This window comes from Tursiops truncatus, chromosome 5, assembly GCF_011762595.2.
Source record: "Tursiops truncatus isolate mTurTru1 chromosome 5, mTurTru1.mat.Y, whole genome shotgun sequence".
Classification (NCBI taxonomy): domain Eukaryota; kingdom Metazoa; phylum Chordata; class Mammalia; order Artiodactyla; family Delphinidae; genus Tursiops; species Tursiops truncatus.
Window position 1 is genome coordinate 118,490,028 of NC_047038.1, and position 24,679 is coordinate 118,514,706.

The 24,679-nt window shown below is 35.9% G+C and overlaps 1 protein-coding gene and 1 long non-coding RNA gene across 7 annotated transcripts in view; one reads left to right on the forward strand and one right to left on the reverse strand.

Annotated features, from left to right (window-relative positions):
- The window catches only part of BANK1 (B cell scaffold protein with ankyrin repeats 1), a 444,955-nt gene that overhangs the window by 18,080 nt on the left and 402,196 nt on the right, over window positions 1-24,679 (reverse strand). For all 6 annotated transcript variants that reach the window (XM_033857365.2, XM_019926480.3, XM_019926477.3 and 3 more), the window contains 2 exons: window positions 18,557-18,622; window positions 3,424-3,602 (listed from right to left, as the gene is read on the reverse strand). In XM_033857365.2, coding sequence (XP_033713256.1) covers window positions 3,424-3,602; window positions 18,557-18,622 — 245 coding nt within the window. The remainder of the gene's footprint in view (window positions 1-3,423; window positions 3,603-18,556; window positions 18,623-24,679) is intronic.
- On the forward strand, window positions 5,119-13,223 carry LOC141278712 (uncharacterized). The gene is made up of 4 exons (XR_012331780.1): window positions 5,119-5,204; window positions 8,791-8,830; window positions 11,540-11,579; window positions 13,061-13,223. It is a non-coding gene; the product is annotated as an uncharacterized lncRNA (long non-coding RNA).

Genomic DNA, 24,679 nt, shown 5'->3' on the forward strand with positions numbered 1-24,679 from the left:
CCTTAAAGATCCCTTCCTATAAGTGAGCAAGGGACTCACTGATTGTGAGCAGGAGTGAGGAGAGCTAAAGGCAAGGTTTTCTCAGCCATCTCACCTTTGACTCCAGGGATTCTACATGGATCTTCATTATCCTAGAAACTCTTCCACTATTAACTCTGTATTTGTGCCATTTTTTCTCCTATTTTCCTAGGATAATAACTCTGTCAAGAATAATATAACTTCACAGCTACCTCTGAGAGATTCATTCTCAGGATACAAATGAACATTTTTGTAAACTACAAGAGTAATATTGAAAAGTATATGGGGATGAGTGTGTGTTGGGAAAACAGGGAGAACATTCATTTTTTGTTGTTCTGACTTTTGTTCAAGCCCTTATGTTAAGGACTGACTAAAAAAACACAGGGAAAAAGCTCTTTGACATTGGTCTTGGCAATGATGTTTTGAATATGACTGAAAAAGCACACGCACCAGAAGCAAAAATAAACAACTGGGACTACATCAGACTAAAAAGCTTCTGCACGGCGAAAGAGACAATCAACAAGATGGAAAGGCACACTATGGACTGAGGGAAAATATTTGCAAATCATGTATCTGAGAAGGAGTTAATATCCAAAATATATAAAGAACTCACACAACTCAGTAGCAAAACATCCCATATAATCTGATTAAAAAATGGGCAGAGGAACTGAATAGACATCTCTCGAAGAAGACATAAAAATGGCCAACAGATACATGAAAAAATTCTCAACATCACTAATCAACAGGGAAATGCAAATCAAAGCCAGAGTAGCATCTTACCTCAGAACTGTTAGAATGATTATCATCAAAAGGACACGAGGTAAGAGATAAGGTTATGGAGAAGAGGGAAGCCTTGTGCAATGTTGGTGGAAATGTAAATTGGTACAGCCATTATGAAAATAAGTATGGAAGTTCCTCAAAACATTAAAAATAGTACCACCATATGAGTCAGCAATCCTACTTCTGGGTATTTATCCAAAGGAAATGAAATCAGGATTTCAAAGAAATAGCTGCATTTCCATGTTCACTGCAATAGCCAAGATATGGAAACCATGTAAGTGTCTATCAACAGATAAATGGATAAAGATGTGTTATATATGTATATATATATGTGTGTGTGTATATGAGTGTGTATACACACACACACACACACAATGGAATATTATTCAGCAGGGAGAAAGAAGGAAATCCTACCATTTGTGGCAACATGGATGGACCTTGAGGGCATTATGTTAAGTGAAATAAGTCATATAGAGAAAGACAAATACTGTGTGATCTCACATATGTGAACTCTAAAAAAGCCAAATTCATAGAAACAGAGTTGAATGATGGTTATCAGGGGCTGAGGAGTGGATGAAATGGGGAGATGTTGATGTTGGTCAAAGGGTACCAACTTCCAGTTATAAAATAAAAAGGTGCTGGGGATCTAATGTACAGCAGGATGATTATATTTAACAGTACTGTATTATATATATATTATATTTAGCAACTTGACAGTTGCTAAGAGAGTTAGCATTATATGTTCTTGTCACACAAAAATGGTAATTTTGTGACATCATGGAGGTGTTAGCTAATGCTACGGTGGTCATCATTTTGCAATATATCACACCAACCCGTTATACACTTTAAATTTAGACAAAGTCAATGATATCTCAATAAATTTGGGAAAGAAATGGAAAAGAACTGACTGATACCTCCCAAAGTCCTCAGTCAGAGTCACAAACTTTGGACTCTGATGGAAAGTAATCTTAGTGTTTGTTCTTGTATTTACAGGTTAAATTTTGTTTTGTTTTGCTTACTGTATTCATTATCCCATTATCCCTATATATTAGATAAGCCACATTGGTCTCAGAGTAGTTGAGTATAGACCACCTTAAATTCTTTCTAAAACAGTATTGAATATAAATACACAAATAACATGTAAACAACCAAGGGTTTAATAAAGCAACTAGTGAAACCTTACCAAGAAGGTATTTAGGTTGGATCACTTTAAATTGTAAACTTTATTATTGAAGGGTCTAAGAAGGATGAAGTACAACTGACTTAACAAAACGTATATAACTTACTTTCTAGCATTGCTAGGAAAGTGATTTGTAAGTCTGCACTTAGGCACATCTTAACCCATTTCGGCATAAGAAGGATGCTTGATGGTGATGGCAATGGTGTGGATTGAAAGCAATACTATAGTTCTGACCATGAACAACAATCCATTACAGAACTCTACAATCAGCACTCTTAGCATTTGTTTGGCAAAAGAACTGCCCTTGCTTAACACTGCAAAATCTTGACCAGGTCCAGTCACCTAACCACAACAAGAGCTATCCATAGAGACAGGTGATTTCTGACAAGGCTTGTGACCTCAGATGTAATGGAAAAGTCCCTTGCCTAAACTATATCCTGTTTATATGCCATATTGCTTGAATCACCATTGTGATTCATTTCCCTGTTGTTTAAAAATGTTTTCTTAAGCATTATTTTTAAATAAAAATGATCCTTGGGAAAGGTAGCATATTATGCTATTAATGATTATTTATACTTAGGCCTAATGTAGCTAATGAAATGTGTTTGTCAAACAGCTGCCTGAGAACTGGCTTTTAAGGTACTGGGGTTTTATATGATGAGAAGAAAAAAAACTGGTAAAACATTTTGGGAGTGGGAAGGCCTACTGGATAGCTAGAATATGGTCCTGGCACCCTCACTGAGGAATGTCATGGGGTGTATATTATATTACACAGAGTATATTTTGTTTTCATTCTCCTCTTAGAACCACCTAGGATGTAAATTATGTTTAAAGAAGACAAGCTTATCTGAACTTAATACTCTTGGCATAATTTCTCTGTAAATCCTGACCGATATATATATATTCATATATATGCAAATCCTGATATATATATTTATGTATGCACATATTTATATACATGCAAATCCTGATATATATGTATATATATATTTATTTTTCCTAAGGTTAAGGAGAAGAGAAAACTTATTAAATATTACTTAGGACTATTGTCTGATATGATTTCAATCATTTTCTTGTTCCCTTTAAGTCTAGTCTACATAATACATTCTTCAGAATTCTGAGCACGTTAGTGTAAAGATGTTTCACCTTAATTTCAGCAATGAGATTCATAAAACATGCACTGTACTAAGGACAGCCTTATAAGTTGATTAGGTATTAGCTCTGATATACATAGTCTCAGCATTGAGTTCATTGATGGTTTGTAAACATGAAATCTGGGTATTGTCGAGCTTCTAATTGATAGTTTAAAACCTCTTTTATGTGTGTGGCTAGTTAAAAACAAAAGAACAGTTACCTGTATATCTTGTTAAGAGAAAGAGGCTTACAAAGATGCTGGAGCTCTGCACCTGAGGGAACGCTCCAGAAGGGATTGGGGTCTGTATTACCTGCTGAATTATTTCCAGGCCAGTCTTCCCCATCTGCCAGTGTTTAAATTTCTCCAGGGCTTCGTCCACAGAGAGTTTCCCATTCTTGACTTTCTCTTGCAGGAGGATGAGTTCCTCCTGCCCAGCAGCAAGGCAGCCCCTTATGGTGGAAAAGCCTTGACTCTCCATCCGAGATCTGTCTACAATATGAGGGAAGGGTGTTTTAATGAGAAGTCTGCATATGACAACTGGAAAAAAAAAAAAGCACTCTAAAAAATAAGCAGTTTGAGTTTCTTGTTCTAGCTAGTCTATAAGCAGTTACAGAATAAATCAGTACAAATTTTTTAATGAGCTTCTTTCTAAGGATGGTCATGCCTCAGACCTAGTATTGTGGGTGAAAAGAATATGTCTCATCACTGAAAAACATAAAGGGATGAGGAGAGAAATAACAGCAAAAGTTCTGCACTAGGCTGGTGGTGGGCAATGCCAATGTCATGTTCTTTTGTGAGGATTACTTTTCATTAGGTCCACAAAATACTTAGCATAGGGCCTGCTGCATAGTAAGCTAAATAAGAAAGAGTTAACACTATCATTACTAATACGTATTTATGGAATAAACACAATCTCTCCAGCTTTGGGAAAGAAGATCTCAACCAACATCCAAATGTCATAAGAGGTGCAGGATCATTTGAGAATTTATTCCTGAAAGATTTAAAATAAATAATTGCTGGTCCTTTTGTCGTGACCTGCTTCCTTTTCAGAAGAGTTTATTTTGGAACATGCTATGTCTTATTTGCTCGGCACGATGAGAACATTCGATGGTCTGATGTCTCTTGTGTGGCTGCTAATGCCACACCAGACACTGGCCTGAGGAACAGTGAGAGCAAATTGCAGACCACGGGGGAGTCAGTGTTCTGACGGTGCTTAAAGACATAAATGAAGCTGTATGCTTTTAGGGACTCTCTGTACTCTCCAGGCTACCCCAGTCTCTGTTACTCCCTATAAGTCTCTGGATGACTTCACACTTGTACTGCCTGCCTGGCTGCAGAACTCATTTGAGTTCTCATTTACATATTTCTCCTAAGTCCAACATACTTATTGCATTATCTCAGCAGGGACTGGATGACTCAGCAGCAGCACAGGTCGTCTGCACTATCAAATCCAAATATGCCCAGAGTCTAGAAGGAGAGAAGAGGTAGTCCCGCCAAGCTGTAGGCAAGTTGGTAGTAAATTGGGCCTTTCGCTGGAGAAATTGCTCATTACTGGGAACTCTTTTTCAAGAAAGCAGCAGATCAATTAGACTGTATCTAGACCTGATTGACGGGATTTGTGAAATGGGGAGGGCATTCAAATTCTATATAGGATTTGCATTCAAATTCTATTATAGGATTCTGATAGGATTGGTTAGTCTGGAAATGAGAAGTTCAAGTACTTGATGGCAGTTTTAAGTATTTGATGGGAACCTGAGCCTCGGGGCAGTCTTGGAATGACCTCTCATGTCCCTTTCAGTTTTGAGATTCCAGCAGTGACTCTTGGAACAGGGGCACAGAGAGGATTCTTTTTTTGTAAAGGCTCACATGCACATAAAACTGCTCCATGGCCAATCATTCTGATTCCCACGGGGGCTTTATTGGCTTGTCTTTTCACTTCAGACGTCCTATATCCCCAGAACTAACAAGATGTCAACAGATTCTATACTCTTAAATCTTTTCCTTCAGGGATGACAGGACATGAAATCCCACGAGAATTGGAGAAGCAAAAGTCAGCCAGAGGGCTCAGCGGTTCAGCAGCCAAAAGCACAGGTAACAATTGAGATCTTGCTTCTTGTACCACTTGCTTTTTATAGGTCTCCACAATCCAATTCGTAAGATGCTGTTTGCAGTAGAATTCCATGTGCCATTCCTGCCAGAGTGTGGAGGTTTAGCATCGTCATTTAACAGCTATGCCATTTAACTAGCACCTCACTTCTGTCATCCCTTTGCCTAAGTGTGAATCCATTTTTATTGCAAATACCCATGCAGCTGGATTTTCTGCTTTTATAGAAGTTATGTCAAGCCAAGCCTTCCCAGAAAATGGTACCAACTTCAGTTTTGCTATATGTGCACGTTTAGCTCAATTAAAAAAAACACATTGAATTCTTTTAATAATATTCATTTCAATTATCCCTTCATATTTCAAATTTTAGCTACGAAAATATAAGTAAGATGACTTTTTGGGGGGAGGCAGGATTCAGTTTTGCATGGTTGTGCAGAGACAACAAAAGAACAAAATTCAGGAGTGGCAGAAGTTGTAGACAGATTGAGTCCCGAAAGTGAGTTGTTTACAACTAGGCTAATTTTACATACATCTGCTTTTTCTTCTTTTTTTTTTCCCCCCCACACTAAAAACATTAAAACCAATTGTCTTGATAAATTACTATTAGGCATGACAAGCTGCAAAGAAAAATGATTAGGCCTTTTACCCCCATTCTTTCTTAAGGGCAGACTAATCAAACCAAAACATGCAACCTGTAATTTTTGGAAGGCTGTGCAAAATTTCTTTATTGCGTTTAGATGACTATTTTATGGGGGGTGGAAGGGTTTTTCCTTGCTCCTCAAATTGTATTTATTATTAGTTTATTCTCATAAGAGTTAGTATGAGTTTAACATAATTTTCATTGAAAAGCATTTGTCATACTGCTATTTGCCCACATGGCAGACTTGTTCTCTTATCGTAAAAGCTTCAAGACAAACTACAGTTTCTAAAGATTTAGTTCCTTTCAGATCAATTCTTCTTTACAAGATTTTCCATTTGATCAAGTTTTGGTCAAATTAACATCAAGCAACCCGTCTGGTGGACATATGAAGCTAGAGATTAGGTGAGAAAGCAAACTGAACTTTTCATAAAAGTTCTTTCTACTACCAAGTGACTGGCTAGAAGAACATTTTTCCTGAGAAACTGAAAGTCAACAACTTGATTGGCCAACACCAAAGAACTTAAAATGTGAAATATTTACTTAGTAAATATTAGGTAGTCATTGAAATAATAATAATTTAAAAGACCAAGTGCAACGGAGAGTGTGCTTATTATACAAGGACAAGTACAAAAGCAGGATGCAAAATTGCATATATAGTAAAATTTTAACCATAAAAATGTTGTGCATATAATAAAGCAGGCAGGGACGGTTTTAAAGACGATACAGGTCGTTCTATTGTGATGGTATCAGAAGTGATTACCTTTTTCTAATTTCCAACTTTCTGAAATAATACTATATTGCTTTTACAATAAGAAATTTCTCCCACTTCGCGAATAGGTTTCTCCATGGAATACACCCTTCCAAGCTATGCCAGATATACTATACCATGCCATACCATACTGTACTATCTTACCAAATTATTTTGTGAGCAGCTGGAACAAACTTGAAAGTAATAGGACTTAAAAAAAATCAGTGACCAAGGTTTAAATCTGAAGTTACTTTTTTGTTCCGTATCTAAGAAATTGGCAGCAAACGAGCTCAGGGTCACATGAGCAAATTAGGAGATGTAGTGTTGATGTATTCCTTGTAACTTCCAAGGAAAGTATCCACATCTCAACCTACAGCTGCTATTGACGGGTTCTCTCCTTGACTAAACTTTAGTCAGGCTCCTGAGTCCTTTTCCTAACTAGGGCTCACCTTTCGTACTTCCATGTCTGTCTTTGCATTGCTCAGTTTTCATAAGAATCCTGCTGTTGCTTTAGCCAACCTTGATATCGGATCACCTTCAATATCTGTTTGGGTTCTTTTATCTTCCATCATCCCCCTGATGTGATCTGATCACTTGGCCTGCCTGGAGTAAGAATCCTGTTCAGTCAGTTTAGGGGGAATCTCTCTCACCGCTGGTGTTCTTAGTAATTTCCCATCCACTTCTCACCCCTCCCACACACGCTGCTCCTGGGTTATAAATTCGCATTCTTCCTTGTGGCATTCAGAGTTGAGACCACTCTCTCCCATACTGTAAAATCCCATAGCAGCAACCCCTGTATTGTTGTATATAATCCCCTGAATAAAGTTGGCCTTACTGTTTGACAAGTGGCAGGATAATTTTTTCATTAACAATATATTCTTTGCCACTTCACTTTAATTGTAAATTCAGAAGGTGAGTCCCCATGCCCTGCCCCACCACCATTTAGAAAACACAGACGTGTACTAAAAAAGAAAATGACTATCACTCACTACTACACTCTTCAGAAATGTGGAGTATTAACATTTTGATGTTTCTCCTTTTTAAGTGTACATTGCTTTCTTTTCTTCTCTTTCTTTTTCTGAACTAGGTTTATACTGGTATGTTTCCAGCTCTTTTCTCTTATTCCTATAGCCTAAGAATGTTTCCATGCCATTAAATATTCTTTGAAACATGAGTTTTAGTGGCTGTATTATATTCTGAAATTTGTATATTCAATCAAGTATTTAACCATTTTCCTACTGTTGGCTATTTTGTTGTTTCCAGTTTTTCCCACAGTTATGTACTATTGGTGCTTAAAAGTCTTTAACATAAATCATTGGCTGTATTGCTATTTATTTTCTTAGGATAGACTCCTGAAAGTCTAATTTTTGAGTATGTACACTTTTAAAGCTGTTGATACTTAGTGATCAGCTCCTTTCCTGGAAATGTGTTGTTAAATACCTCTCACCAGTTGGATAAAGGAATGCCTGATTTGATACACTTTAGATAACATTTTGCATTATTCAAGTTAAAAAAAAAGCACAAAAACTTATAGTAATTTGATAACCTAAACCATTCTTTCACTGTTAAGTGATTCTTATGTCAATGTAATGCTAAATACTGTAGCTTTAAGCACTGCATAAGTACCAGACCTTAATACACAAGGCAAGTGGTGCTGACTTAATCTCTTTATTTTCCTAAATAGTTGAGTTTGAAATAACTCAGTGACAAAACTTGTCCTGGGTTACCTTTTGAGTTAAAGCTTAATACAAATATTCCCTAGTTATTGGTCTAGTAATATTTAAAAAATTCCTTTCACCACCTGACATAATTTTTTTAATAAGTTGACTTTGTTTTATTAACACACTCTATTATTTAGCGTAGTTTTAGGTTCATAGTCAAACTGAGTAGCAGGTACAGAGATCTCCTATATACCTCCAGTCCCACATATGAGTAGCCTCCCCCATTATCAACACTGCTCACCAGAGGGGTACATTTGTTACAGCTGATGAGCTTACACTGACACATCATTATCACCTGACATAATTTTGTTAATTAGTATTTTTCTTTGAAAAGTCGCATATATATATTTTAAAATTTTATTGTAGTTGATTTACAATGTTGTGTTAGTTTCAGGTATACAGCTGAGTGATTCATTTATACATATACATAAATTCATTCTTTTTTGGATTCTTTTCTCATGTAGGTTATCACAGAATATTGAGTAAAGTTCCCTGTGCTATACGGTAGGTCCTTGTTGGTTATGAATCATATATATTAGTGTGTGTATGTTAATCTTAAGCTCCTGATTTATCCCTCCCCCCACCACGTTTCCCCTTAAGTGGGACCATAAGTTTGTTTTTAATATCTGTAAGTCTGTTTGTGTTTTGTAAGTAAGTTCATTTTTATCATTTTTAAAATTAGATTCCATGTATAAGTGATATCATGATATTTGTCTTTGTCTGACTTACTTCATTTAGTATGATAACCTCTAGGTCCATCTGCGTTGCTGCAAATGGCGTTATTTCATTCCTTTTTTATAGCTGAGTAATATTCCATTGTATATATGTACCACATCTTCCTTATCCATTCCACTGTTGATGGTCATTTAGGTTGCTTCCATACCTTGGCTATTGTAAATAGTGCTGCAATGAATATTGGGGTACATGTATCTTTTCAATTTATGGTTTTCTCCTGATATATTCCCAGGAGTGGGATTGCTGGGTCATATGGTAGTTCTATTTTTAGTTTTTTAAGGAACCTCCATACTGTTCTCCATAGTAGCTGCACCAATTTACATTCCCACCAACAGTGTAGGAGGGTTCTCTTTTCTCCACACCCTCTCCAGCATTTATTTGTAGACTTTTTGATGAGAAAATCATATATTTTTATACACAAGAAAATCAAACAATTCCTCTGATTCTGTATACTAATATCTTCTCATGACTTGTTTTCTTACTGGCGTATTCTCTTAGCTAGATTTGCCAGAGCATTTGCTAATTTATTCTTTTTAAAAATAAACTTTCAGATTTAGTTAAAATTTCCTGTGTTTTCACATCTGTGAATTTTAAAAATTCTACCATTAATTTTCAACTTTTACTAGATTTATTACATTGGTTTTATTCCATATTTTTTTTTACTAGTATCTAGTTCCTTTGTTTTCCTTTTCTTGTTTAATAACTAAAGATGTACAGCTGTGATGTTGCCTCTGCTTATAGTTTGCTTGCTAAGCATTCAATTGTGTTTTAATTTTGTTTGCCTTCACAGGTTTTTTAGAATTTCTTCAGGTGTTTTTCATTTCTGTTATTAATTCTTTAAAAAGTATACTGAGATCAAAAAGTGGGTTGAATAGGTCATATTTTTATTGAGTTTTTAAAAAATCAGATAGCATATTATCAATTAAGGGTTTTGAAAAGTGTACAGTCTGTTAAGTACAAACTTAACATTATCTTAATTTTTTATATACCCTATTTTGTTTTTGCATTTTTACTGTTTTATCAAAGATTCAAAGTATTTATAACCTCTTACTACTACTGTGGTTTTTGTCAAATTCTTTTATTCTACCACATTTTACTTAAGTATTTTTAATATTTGCCACATAAAAGAACATGGATGACATGCTTTTATTTGGATTTTAGAATTTAAATAAATAAAATGATTTCTTTTTCTAATACTTTTGCCTTGAATCCTATTTTCTAAAATTAAGATTGAAAACAACTCGTTTATTTCTTTTTCTTTAAGCAACCATTAATGACCATAAATTTTCAACTTTTCTTTAGTATTTTTTTTTACAGTATATCTTCAAAAAGCAGGATATAGTTTGATTTTGTCTTTTATCCAAATTTGAATCTGCATCTTTTATAAAAGAATATATAATGTGGTATTTGGAACCAGGCAATCATGGGTACCAATCTCAGATCTGTCTCAGCCACCCTTTGCAAGCTTCAGTTTGTCTATAAAATGGAGGTAAATAATACCATTAGTTACAGGGTTGTTGCAAGGTTTAAAGGAATTAATATGTGTAACATGCTCTGTAATGTTCCAGGCTTGTGCAAAAGTCCAGGAAATTGTAGAGATAGTTGTTGTTACTATGATAACCTGGAAGAACAGGATAGTAGGTGATTCTAAACATGGGCTTCAGAGTCAAAAAGAATTAAACTGAAACCCCACCTCTACCACTTATTAGTTCTGTGACCTTGATTACAGATAACCAATCCATCTTAAAAAGGAAAATAATATCTACCTCATAAGATAGCTGTGAGGACTTGATCTATGGTATCTATGGTATCTATGTGAAGCATTTATATATGCTTCACACAGTGCCATGTGCCCTCAGTGATTGTGACTGCTCTTTGAGGATGTTTAACTGACACATGTATTTTCATAACTGCTGTTCTAATTATAACCTTATTTTGTATCTTTTTTTTGCCTTATTTTAGTTTTTGTCTTTTGCTAGAAAGATTAGGTAGATGGATATAGTGTATATATATTCTATAATTATATAATATTAAGTGATTTCGAAGGTATATATTTTGTTTTAAAATAATGATTACTTTTATAAATTTCAGAGATTTTTTACCTTATATTTTTTGATTAGTAAAGACTTGATAGGGCATTATTTTATTTTTAAATTATTTTCTAGTTCCTAGACATTTTCATATTATTTGAGCACTGGACCTAGATTATTGCAATAAAATTATGATCTCTTGCATATTTTTATCATCAGTATTTTACATTCAGATGTTTTATAAATAAATTTATAATAATTATTTAAATTTAATTCCATGTTTTATTGAATTCATTATTCAGCACAAATTCTTTAATGCCGTAACTTCTTTTTTTTTTAATTTTTGAAGTACAGTTGATTTATAATATGTAAGTTTCAGGTGTACAGCATACTGATTTAGTTATATATGATATATATACTTTCTTTTTGAGATTCTTTTCTCTTATAGGTTATTACATAACACTGAGTATGGTTCCCTGTGCTATACAGTAAGTCCTTGTTGGTTATCTATTTTATACCTAGTAGTGTGTATATGTTAATCCCAGCCTCCTAATTTATCCCTCCTCCCACCCCCTTTTCCCCTGTGGTAACCATAAGTTTGTTTTCTGTGTCTGCAAGTCTCTTTCTGTTGCTAAGTATCTCTCACTTATTTAGAAGATATTTGGGGGAATACTTTCATGATGACATAGAAATGCTATCTTTTCTAAAATCTTGGACATCCAAAAAATATATTTGTTTTCTTCTTACACAAACACATTAGCTGACTAAATATAAGTTGCAACGTTTTCCCAAAAATCATGTAGTCCATTATCTCAAATTTTTGTTACATCATTTTCTAAATTGTAAAACTGATTTTGATTTTTTAGAAGAAAATCTAAGTTAACATATTTCCTCAATACTTTAGGGTTGTTTTTTCATCTTTATAACAGTTTGCTAAGATGCTTTTAAATGTGGGTATATTTCCTTATTTTTTGCTAGATCACAGCGAGTCCGTACAGTCTGCATATTCATTCCCCCACTCTTCTGTACTCTGAAGCTGTGTTAAACTATGTCATTGATTGTATTTTCTAGCCTATTTTTAAAAACACCTATTATACATGAGTTGGATTTCTGTTCTCCATGTCTTTTGACTGTTTTTAGTATTTCCATATATTGGGAACAAACCCTTTTCCAATTATGTTCTCAACTTCAATAATTGATTCTACCCACTGTCACTCCTTTTTGTTATAACCAACGTGGATTTTAGTTTGCTATTGAAATTTTAAGTTCCAAGTTTATTTTATTTTTGCCATATGTCCTCTAGTCACTTGATCCATTTTCGTCATGTCACATGTTTCACCTCATCCTGCCATCTCAGCTAAAATGTCTTTCATCTGTTTTGCTTTCATCTCAGCCTGACCTCGACCCCCGACTTTCTGTTGATGTTTCTTCTTTATGTTTTCAATTTGTTTATGAGTTTGCAGTTTTCTGAAATTTTCTTTTTTGGCTCCTGTATATTGTCAGTGGGTATCTAGCACTGATCCTGAAAGCTGAATGGCTTAGCTTAATTTAATAAATGAAAATTAAAGATAACTCATACTTCTTTACAGTTATTTTCTAAAAACAATTACACATCATTAGTTGGGATGTTCTTATTTTGTGTCTGTGTGTCGGGGGTGGGGGGGCATACTTGCATATTTCCCACTATCTCCACATTGATAGCTTGGTGCTTCTTGGGAAGATATATGACAACCTTACTCATTAAGGAAGTGATTTACAGAAGTATAATTATCCTGAGTCTTCATGATGAAATTCTCCTTCCCTTCCTTTGACATGGTTTTTGAAGTTCTCATATCATTTATTTGTTCTCTCCTTCAGTCTTCTTAAAAGAGAACGCATCTATGGAATCACGTTTGACAAGAGATTTGGTGGTTGTTTATCCTTTGCTTCTATTCCTTGTGTTCAGATCAAATTTTGTTCTCTGCTCTAGGACTACAGAGGACTTTGGTGCAACTCATAACTCAAGATCCCAGGACTTAGCAGCTTTGTCTGGTGCAGCTTTGTCACAAATAGGTGGAACATGGTTCTTTGGCACTATGTACTGATAGGTCTGCAAGCCACTAACTTCCTGAATAAACAGTAAGTTTTCTTGCCCATCCCATCTTTCCTTCACAGAGCTTTACTGCAGGGCCTCAGGTTGCTTTCTACCGGGAGAACTACTTTTTCTGCATGTATATAGAAAGACCAGAGCTGGAGTGGAGAGAACTTTAAAAAATTAGCATTTGTGTAGTAGAGTGATAGCTAGGGGTCAGCGGGTGGACTACTGGTTTTATTTGCTTCAATCCCTCTTTTTCAACCTTAGAATTAACTGGAATCAGTCCCATATTCCAGCATTAGCTTTATTCCAGTCTTTGTTTCCACTATTATTAAGAATTCCATCTTTTTGATGCCTTTCCTTCACAAGCATTTCTTAGAGGCCACTGCTGGCTACTGACACATCACCATTTTAGACAAGAGCTCAGCTATTACACAAGTTTTTCCAGGTATGACCTTAACAAAAACAGAAACCAACCAAACAAAAAACTCCTATGAACATGACAAATGGAAATGTCAGTTATACTGAAAAGGAGAATTGAAGCCATTATTCTTCTATGGAGTACAAATAACTACATTTTGATAATTTTCCCTCTTTTCTTTTTAATATATCAATTACTGGCAAAAGTAGCCGGATGAAAATACCTCAGGGACCCGCATTCTCTTTTGCCCACATAAGGGTAATACCATCTGCATTTCTCCAGGTCTCCTACTTATAGAAAATTCTGTTATTTAACATTCATCACACTGCTGCAGCACTGGGAACTTACAGAGCTCATACAAGATATGTTCCCTGACTATATCTTTCCCAAGAGCATGCACACCCCCTGAAAAGACCAGCCGATAACGATTTTGCAGTCTGCATCGAGGAATTAGTGGGCAGAGACTATATCAGAGATTGCAAACTTGTAAGCCTACAGGGGCCAGAAAGATGGAATTACTGAGCAGATAAGATTCACTGCCTGCTTATTAAACACATCTGAATAGTCTTCATTATCAAAAATAATTATTTTCTCTTTTGTGTTTTTATTCATAGCATGATTCTCGATACGTCTTTTATTCTCCCAGTTCTGATAGAATTATGAGTTTAGAGAAATGTGTCTCAAATATAAGAAGACAATATGGAAAGCATGATAACAAATGAAATATCAAAAGTAATTTGTAGCAAATGATACAATAATACAATAGGGAGTGGCTGGAGATTTGAATTGTTACATGAGACATGGATTTAAGCATGGTTTAAAATGGCAAAAAACTGAAATTATATTGTGCACATTATTTTTGAAATATAACATATTTAGAGGCCAAATCTGACCACAATATGGCCTTTCAAATAGTTTCTTTTGGTTAGATTTTGTTTTTTGTGTGTTGGTTTGAGATTATTATTATAGCATATTACTGTTCTCTTGTGTTCTGCTTGTAGTCCATGTCTAAGGTAGGACTTAGGCAACTAAATTCTAGAAGCTCCACAAATAACTCTTATGCTCATCTGGGATTGAGAGTCACTGGTATAGGCAGCTGGTTAGGGTGGACGTGCTCCTCCTACCTCCCACCTAACCCCACCCCTCAAAAAAATGGTTTGCCTTCCAAGCATGACAGCAACAACACATGCTTGCTGAGAGGATTATTATTTCACTGTATGGCTGGGCATATCTGTGGCCATGACCCATGATCACACGGAGACAGTTAAGAATGCTAAGAACGCTAAACATCATCAATGGCCATTCCTCACCTCTGAGGTACCACTGTGTTGATAAAATGGGGATGATTCCAGTGAAGATAGAAAAGGCCCCAGGGCGTAGCCTAAGAAAAAGATATAACAGAGAAAAACAGGTCTGGGAGACGTGAGCAATCTTGACCCTAGACTATTATATGATTTTGTGAGGCGTGGAAAATTAATCAGCTATTTCCATGTCCTCAAAGTCCTTACATTCCTCCAGCACCCTTTGACTTGATCATGTTCACCTAGTAGCCTTCTAATTACTAATTATATTTTATAAAAACTTTATTATTAATATTTGGCAAGGGTCTAATGAATACAAGCATTCTTGTCACTGGGAAGAAATCTTCCCATAAAACAGATTTAATCCATTGGGATTGGGGGTTATAAATCAGTCCTCCATGAGCTTAGTTAACAGGACTCAGACATCAAAACTCTAATTGATTCCAAACCCACTGACAAATTCAGTTCTCTGGTTTGCCACGTTGAAGAACAAACCCTTGACTGCTCTGTGAGGCTCAATTTTGGGAAGTGGGTGGAGGTGTGGTAGCAGCACATTCTGGGGACAACACTCTGGCACTGATTTAAAATTTTTCTAATTTTAAAACCAACTTGGAAAAACTGATTTTAAAAATGTATTTTGATGGAAACTTTTATCTGTGATCCAAAGTCCTCAGCATTTTTCTTATATTTTTTCCAGGATGTGAAAATTGAGTTGAAGAAATCTGTTGAGTTTCCATGGAAATGGTGCCAATTAATTTTTTTCTGTTCCTCAGGAAAATTCCTTGACTTAGCAATAATGTAGCTTCCTGGCAATCCCTTGGCAGTCTTCAACACAGGGCATCTGAAATGCCTATACTTTCAGTGGGAAAATAGTTGGCTCTCAAAATCCCTTTCCCTTCCAGCATATAGTGAAATAATTGAATAATTTCTTTAACCTTTAGAGAACCTGTCCAGTCCCTTTAAAAAATCTTGACTCTGACAAACACTTCACAAAAGGGTCTTTTTGTTCTCTATCATCAACCAAATAAAGAGATTATCATTGGTGAAGCATGCACTGTTTTTCCTATTACACCATGAAATCCCAGGGTATTTGAAGAGTATTCATTAATTTAGGAATAAGTAGTTTTGATTGTCTAGTATGTCCCATGGTCTGGATGGTCATAAATATCTGAAAAGATTTAGAGAAAAATGGCTGGACATTGGAAGTCCATTAGGTACTTAATTCTTTAATTTCAAAACCTTCCCCATTATTCTTTTTTTTTTTTTGCGGTACGCGGGCCTCTCACTGTTGTGGCCTCTCCCGTTGCGAAGCACAGGCTCCGGACGCGCAGGTCCAGCGGTCATGGCTCACGGGCCCAGCCGCTCCGCGGCATGTGGGATCTTCCCGGACTGGGGCACAAATCCGTGTCCCCTGCATCAGCAGGCAAGACTCTCAACCGCTGCGTCACCAGGGAAGCCCCCCCCCCCATTATTCTTAATTATGTTCTTCTCATGCTAGATTCTGATTTCCCTGCAGACTGCAGTTATCAGAAAGGTTTTTTTTCCCCTAACATTTCATAGGATTTAATGTTCCTCTACTCCTTGAAAACAGAACAATAATCTTTCTTTTCCATTCTGCTGAATTACTAATGTCCACAGTTAAAGGAATCTAGGGAAACTGCTCTAAGGTGACTAATCAAAAATATCATCAATAATTGGATTGACATATCTAGAGAGTGAAAAATTCACACAAAAATTTGATTAGAATTTTTAGTAACTTAACCCCCCCCAAGAATTAAAAAAATCTGGTCATCATTGATCTTGAAGAAGCAAATTAAGTAACAAGATATGGACAGATGTTAATCCAGTAAAATATTTTATAATTTAGGTTCTTGTTTCCTTTCACCATTCTCTCCTCCCCTTTTATTCTGAGTACAGAAGGGACAATTTTTTCTATACATATGGTAGAATATTAATAGGTTTCTTCTAGGCTTCAAAAACATTAGCAGCCTTTTCTTATATTGCTCTCTGTGGGATAACCAGAGGATGACAGATCTGGCATTCTGAGGATCCCTTCATTATGCTTGCTACTTGTCCCCTTCTTTCATCTCCTGTGGCCTTTTTCACATCATCCTCCTAATTCTAACGTAATTTAATTAAAATATAATAATTGAATAATTTGTTAAAAATGCTTTAGGGAAACTTTCTCCCAAAGAGCTCAAAGCATCCCCTCTCTTTATTCTTTTCCAAGCTCTGTGAGGTATGTGGAAGAGTCCAGATAGGAATAATCTTCTCTACTTTAATTCTTCAATAACTGTTTGATCCTAATTGTACAATGATCTCACATGGAGTTCTGCATTTATTTCTTGAGAGAGCTGAAGGCACAGTGGGAGGCTAATAGTAGACTTAAAAAGATATATCTTTCCCTTCAAACTAAGAAATCACTGGAAATGAAAAATTGTCCAATAAGGATAGGTTTTTGCATACAAATTTATAAGTAGTCTATCCAAGTGATTTGTAGGAGACTGGAAGTTCAGGTCCATCATGTGCTGCATTCAAACACCACATACTTAATTGGAAGAATGATCTAAGTACAAGCTCACTGCCGTGAGAAATGCCACTTGAAGTGATGGGTGATGATCATTCATTTAAGGACACACCTGTGTTTGAAGGATGAGCCACAGCATCCCAGGAGCAAGTCCATGAGGTTCTGTATTTAATAGGTCAGTGGGTGTCAGAAGTTGGTGCAATCAGCACTTTGCTATTTTCACAATGGCACACAAAGAGGCTATGGAAGTGGCTGCCGGTGAAATAACTTCCCAGTTTTATTTTAATGTCTCTCTCAATGATGTATGAGTAACATTTCAAGGTAATATTATTTTGGAGTGATGTTATTTCAAAAGTGGGTTGAGGTTAAAAGCATCTGTACATGCTCATTGATGATCAGAGTCATCCAGTGTTGCCTCCACCTCTGCCACCTTTTATGTTTTTCATTTTTGAACTTTAACCAAAGATTTATTATCAGAAAAACATCATAATAAATAACCTGCCAGAGTACCTCTTTTCAAGAGGAACCAAGTGTGTCAGGAAAGACTGGAGGCAGCTGCCTCCTTATGAAGCAAGAGGAAAATATTCCTCCTGTGTGAGATGCCTCTGAGCTACAGTGTTCAGCTCTTTTCTGCATGACAAATAATTATTCCAATAAATGGTAGGTCCATTACCTAAGGCAAGAGAATAGTGAGACAGTCTCTGACTGGAGTTCAATGCAGAGCACAGAAAACCCATGCTGGTCCCCTTCACGGGGGCATCAATCATCTGACCCTCCTACCAAGTTAGGTTCCAGAGGCTTCTCTCTAAAGGTCTCTGAGGGATGTTAGAGAATTTGTCTTACTTGACCCTCCTGGAGCTCTGATAACAAACAACATTATCAACATCACCACAAATATCCTAGTAAGGCCTTTGTTAAATTCTTGCCTTTGTTAATTTGGCTTTGTTAATTAAAATAATTTTCTTGCATTAATCTTACTATGGAAAAATTATATTTGGGTAAGACACTGACTGACTTAACAGTAAAATTAGCCAAGTACACAATTATTTACTTCTATAGCAGGAGACTTTGTTCAGTATTCATAAGATTTCTTTAACTCTTACTTAGAGATTATTAAAAAAAACTGAAGTTCATGTTAGTACCTTGTTTCTTAGGGCCATGGAACTTGTCACCATTTGATTGTCTTCTGGCAGTCTTTTGTTGAAACACTGTAAAAAATAGAACACAGATTATTTATTGAACATAAACATAAAAAAGAACACACTGTGGAAGACTGTAGGAAATTAGAATGCAGTACTTCATTTTCCTTAGTAACAATTCCTGAATTGTATTATTTTTTGAGTAGGAGGATTATTAAATTTACAATTTTCTCATTTGTGCAGCTTATCAGTCATTTTCAAAAAGCATTTTCTTTGCACAGAGTAGTATAATGCTGATGGAACGCCTCATTAAACTGTTTAAATCAAGATATGATTCCATTTTGATACCAGGTAAAGATAAAAGCTGCATTTTGTTAAAAGTGATAAATGCTAAAATCACATGAAAAATTCCATTTGCACAGAAATTACTCATGCTGACTTTTTGGTGATAAGCAAGGATAAAGACTGTTGCTTCTTAAACAGATGAAAACACTGCTGGATTCCCAGATGTAATAATAAAAAAGATACTTTATTCTTGCATCATCTAGCTAGACCTCAGACCTATTAAAGCAGCTTATTCGAATTACTCCATTATCTGAAAAGTACTTTGTTCTCATTTATTATTTCTTACATGGAATTCTGTGAGACGTCAGCATTACCCCATTCAGCAGATGAAAGATAAAATTGATTGTTTAATATTTATTGAGCACCCACAAAGTTCCGTATACCTTCTGGTATTTGTTAACGAGGAAGTCTATAGCCTTTAGAGCTTGACTTTAGAAACTGAATATCCCAGACTTCCATGTATTTTTTATGGGTAGTCTAAACTATAGGGTTTGGGAACTGAAAGAGGCCTTGGAGATTTAGTCCGATGTCCTATGTTTATAGATGAGAGAGGTGGAAATAACTAACAAACATATAAAATAACTAACATATAAAAGGGCTACGTAATTTTGCAATGACAGTGGAGCTACCATTTTGGATCTTTGCCATTGGTCTCAGTATTCTTTAAACCAGTCTAATATCAAGGTCATATCTGTGATGAATCCAGATAGCATTTTCTTCAAATTTAAGAAAGTTCCCTAAGCCATATCAAATCAATAATTATTTATTAAGCACATATACTTTGCCAGCTGTTGTCAAGAAGAAGGGTACTCTGCTCTGTCCTTCAAACAGGAGAAGTGAATATACTTTCAAAGTATGACGTGTTTAAGAGAAATTATACACATGAAATAATATTTTTGGTTGAAAATCAATTTTCTGCTTCAAGTTAGTATTTGGAAAACATGCTAAATATAACTTACTGGCAAGTTCTGGGTTTGTGGCTTACATTTTTTCTCAAATAAAATATATTGATGGATATATGGTATGTGAATGTATTTTAGGATAATAAAAGCATTTTTATAAGTGGTGCTTGACTTTTTTTCATTGGCCGGTTCGTAAAGTCTTGAAAGAATAAAACACTTTTGAAATTTTAATAACATGCAGACGCTCTGTGCTTTTTCGCCAGTATTGTTAAGATAGTAACTGAGACTGTCTCAGACAAAAAAGCTGTAATCTGGCATCATTAATATGGGAAATAATCTGAATCCAAAGATAAATTCAGAAAATAAATTCTTCCAATAAAAAGTATATTAATTGATAAGTTTTAAGAACTCTGATAAATTTTGAAGCTATGGAGTACTAGAATTTTTTTCCAGCTTTTTGGCATTCATTTGTTAAAAATCAGTTTACACCTTATATTTTATTGAAATACATTTGTTGACAACAAATGTCCAGACTTCGTGAAATACAGTAAATGTTAGGTAAACATGCTCAGTTTCTAGATTAAGAAGTGACAGCAGCATATTTATTTATTGTTGACATTTCAGCAGCGTTTGTAGCTAGAACAGCCTGGGACGGGGTGGAGAATTGCGGTGGAAGAGTAGGGGTGCTCTGAGTAGAATGATGATGAAAGTGCTGATAACAGAACTCATTAAGAGCAGGATGGGCACTAGGTCATGCCCCATAGTACAAAAATCCTCTCTACCACAATAACCTCCCTTGAAATTCCCTCCTAACTCACCTCCAGCTCCACCCACTACAACCGTTATCCTCCTTTCACCTATAGACAAGCCTCATTTCCTTACAAGAACTCAATTAGCAATTAGCATATTGCCAAACACACTGTTTCTCATTGTTATGAAAGTTGGGAGGTGTTTTTGAATATAAATTAATCTTGGGAAGACACCTATATTAACTTGTTTCTTGAAGAAAGAGCTAGCCCATCCAAATGATCACCGATGCCAACATGCATACCAAGGACACATGCTCTATTAGCCTTAGAAAAAGAATACATAGATATAAAATTCCAGACTTTGTTAATCTTTCTTTTTACAGTGAATATTCGCTGAAACATTTAAATTGCTTCTACCGGCGAAATCTTTGCTCTAGAAAGCTTTATACACTTTGTTTACCATCACCCACACAACGTTTATGAGAGGTAACTATAAAATCCATGATATAGGGAGAACCAAGCACTGGGTATGGGACATTCAGATTTATATATGGAAGGTATGTATTTTTATACAACAGGATTTTTCGTAAGATGAGATTCTGTTCTAAACACATAGCAACTGAAAAACAATCTATATACTAGAATGCTAATCTGCTTGGCACAGTGGAAGGGGTATAGTTTTGTCTTAATATTATCAACATGCATGGCATGGGAAAATGGCTTTCTCCTTCTGGGCCTTTATTTCCTTTGCCAATAAAGTTAAGGCTTAGGTGAGATGGTCTCTAGTGACTTACTCAGTTCTGATATTCCAAAACGCTACCAATTCTTTTTCCCCAAGTCATTCCAGGCCAAATGGTTCCTGGATAAATTCTCAAATGAACATGAATTTAAATAGAATGCTATCTCTGAGGGGGAGATTCTTTTTACTGGGGGCTAAGACTAACAGGAACACTAGCAAGTTAAATCACAGACCAAAGTTAGTTTTTCATAATATATGGAGACAGTCCTGTCCCTATGTGTTTGAATTCCCGGAGAATATTATTTTTGACCGCATTTTATTGCGTCAACGTTCAAATGATGCTATGAAGGCAATTATGAAATAACGTCAATTTTGATGACTCTGCCCTAGTGAAACCTTATTTTTCTCTTCCTACCTAAAATTGGAATTTGATGAGAAAGACTAATGAATGCATTATTAGTAGCTGTCACTACCTTTAAACATTAAAGAAGTCCATAAAGAAAGAAAAACAATTTTTGAGGTTCAAAATAATCTCAAACAATGCAAATGCCCCAAATATCACCACCATTTATTTTAAATATTTGGTGGAATGACTTCTATAAAATTTTCTCTAGAATAGAAATGACACTGAATGGAAAAAATTATCATAGTATTAAATATTCAAAATGTTAAGCAAAGCAGAACTATCAGAAGAGCAGAGGAGGAGAAGGTGAAATATAACGAATTCACTTGCACTATTTGTCTTTCCAGGTTGCTTCTGCAAGAACGTTCTTCACGTCAACCTCATTAGTGGCCTGTTTCAAGCAAACAGATTGTTCCAGGGCTGCCCTTCTTTGAAAATCTGATAAAGCTTATTTGGAATTATTTTGTAAGTGGCTAAGCTAATGGAAAGTCTGTGTAATGCGTAGCCAAATGTGTTCATAAAGATATGAATTATAAACCACAAACCCCTTGATGTTCCATGCCCATTAGAAGTGTGAAGTGAAATGCTGCTTAGAGCTGCATACCTATCACTGATGATAATTCTTGAAACTAGGGATTTGACATAAAATGAAATATACAAATCTGTATTGTGCTTCAGGTCCTCAGTACAGGTAGCAGCAGTATGTTTATTAAACACCCAGCAAACTTTCATTAGATAGCTAACTATGTAGCGAAGTGCTGCGCTAGGTCCTAAGGATGCAAAGGTAAATAAAATGCGGTCCGTTTCCATACTGTCCTCCATTTTGGTGTATCATTTTAAGCAAAAGTCAAATGTGTCATTAAGGCCTACTCACGAGAGAGGACAGAGATAAAAAACAATCAGAAGGGCAAGGGTCATAATGCAACCTCTGTAGCCTTCCTCTTCCTACCTTGTTCCCCCAGTTTGCACCCTGTGAATGGTAATTACAAAAAGGCAGAGTGAGGTAAAGGAAAGCAGTGCAAACAACCCCTTTGTCTAGCCAGTGAAGGCAGGGAACAGAATGTTCTAACCCGATGAGTAGTCATACTGACTAATCAAATCCAAGCTCAGAGAAGAGATGTAGCCTCTTTGCAAATGGATCAAGATAGACTGAGCACTCCAGTCAGCTTAAAAGCACCATCTCATTCTGTTAGCAAGAGTTATGCGTTGCCAATTTCAACAAATTTATCAAACGCAGGTCACCACATTTGAATAGGCACGCTAGGGGTGTCATGGCCACAAACAGAAATAGTCACATCAGACACATAACAGGAAGGTCTTTCACCTGAAAGTAGTTTACTGACTGCAGACATAGAGTCAGGAGTTGCAGCTTCTTTTGGGGGAGTGGGAGGGGAGAATCTACAAATGATCAGCCAGCACACATGAGGTCATGGATGTGGTTACAGTGTACTCGGGAGATTGGTGGCGATGGGAAGTTGGAAAGTACATATCTGAGTGAAGGAAAATAGCATAGAAATTCTAATTCGGTGGAAATATCAATGAATGCTTTGGTTTCCTAAGGAGAAAACATTAATTTTCTTTCCAGTTTGTAATGGAAACTTTAAGTCTGATAGACATGTTCCCATAAAAATCCTCTCCCAAAACAGGAAATCTCACCATAAATTACTTTTTCTACTTCTAAGGAACTGAATTTTCATTAGAATAGAATACAAACTTTTTATCTGCATATTTATCCTTTTTGATGCAAATAAGAATATTTCTATTCTTGAAATGTTTCTTATCCAGGAAGTTGGGACACTGAGAGAAAGAGAGCAATCGATTTATGGAATTCCGTGTAATTAGAGCTTGAGGGCATTGTAATGAGTTTATTAGCAAAGTCTCTACTCCACCACTGCGTAGGCAGGTCTTTCTTCATTTTGCTACCAGGCAGGCAACATGTATTGAACACCTACTGCTTGCAGAGCCCTGGACTAGGGGCTCGTTTCCTCCCATATGATTTCATGTGTGCTCACTGCTTGATTTTACTTCTTGAACACTTGTATTCAATAAAAAATGATATTAGCGTAGACATTCCTCCAGTAACATCCCAGTAACAAAAGGAAAACAAAATTTCCTTTTGTTTCCAAGAGAAGTGGTTTGGGTTGTTAGGAAGTCACTGTAATACTCTAGAAGCTGCGATGAGTTCACCTTTTGGTTCATGCTTAGTGATTACCAAGAGTAATTTCTCTGGCCTCTTTCTTTCCTCTTATATCAGGAAATATTACTGTCCTAAGAAGTAACCAGTAGGATCTGGTCATGTTCACTTTGAACAAATATTAAATACTAGTTCTGCCAGTAAGACTCAAACTACAAAAATGCAGATTGAAAATTTCAAAAGGACAGGGCTGCTTATTTGAGATTTTCTTGTTTCTTGAGGTGGACCTGTTTTGCTATAAACTTCCCTCTCAGAATTGCTTTTGCTGTGTCCCATAGATTTTGGAAAGTTGTGTTTTTATTTCCATTTCATTTTATTTTCTGACTTCCTCTTTGATTTCTTCACTGACCCATTTTTCTTTTTAGTAGCACGTTGCTTAGTCTCCACATGTTTGTGTTTTTCCCATTTCTCCCCTGTAACTGATTTCTAGTTTCATACCGTTGTGGTTGGAAAAAATGTTTGATATAATTTCTATCCTCTTAAATTTGTTGAGACATGTTTTGTGGCCTAGCATAGATGCCAGTAGTACTGTCTTAGCCATGACAATCAAAATGTCTCTTAACACTGCCAAATGTCTCCAAATGTCTCCTGGGAGGCAAATCACCACCCGTTAAGACCTCCTACTCTAGGCCAATTGGGCTTCTACTAAAAGACAAATTTAACAGAGACTCTAGGAGCATCGTATGTTAAGGGGAAAAAGACCAGAATTCCCAATGTGAGCACACGTCTGAACAACTGCTCCTTGTCAGAGCTGTGCCAGTACTCTACCAGGAAAAGGAGGGAGGCAGAGGATC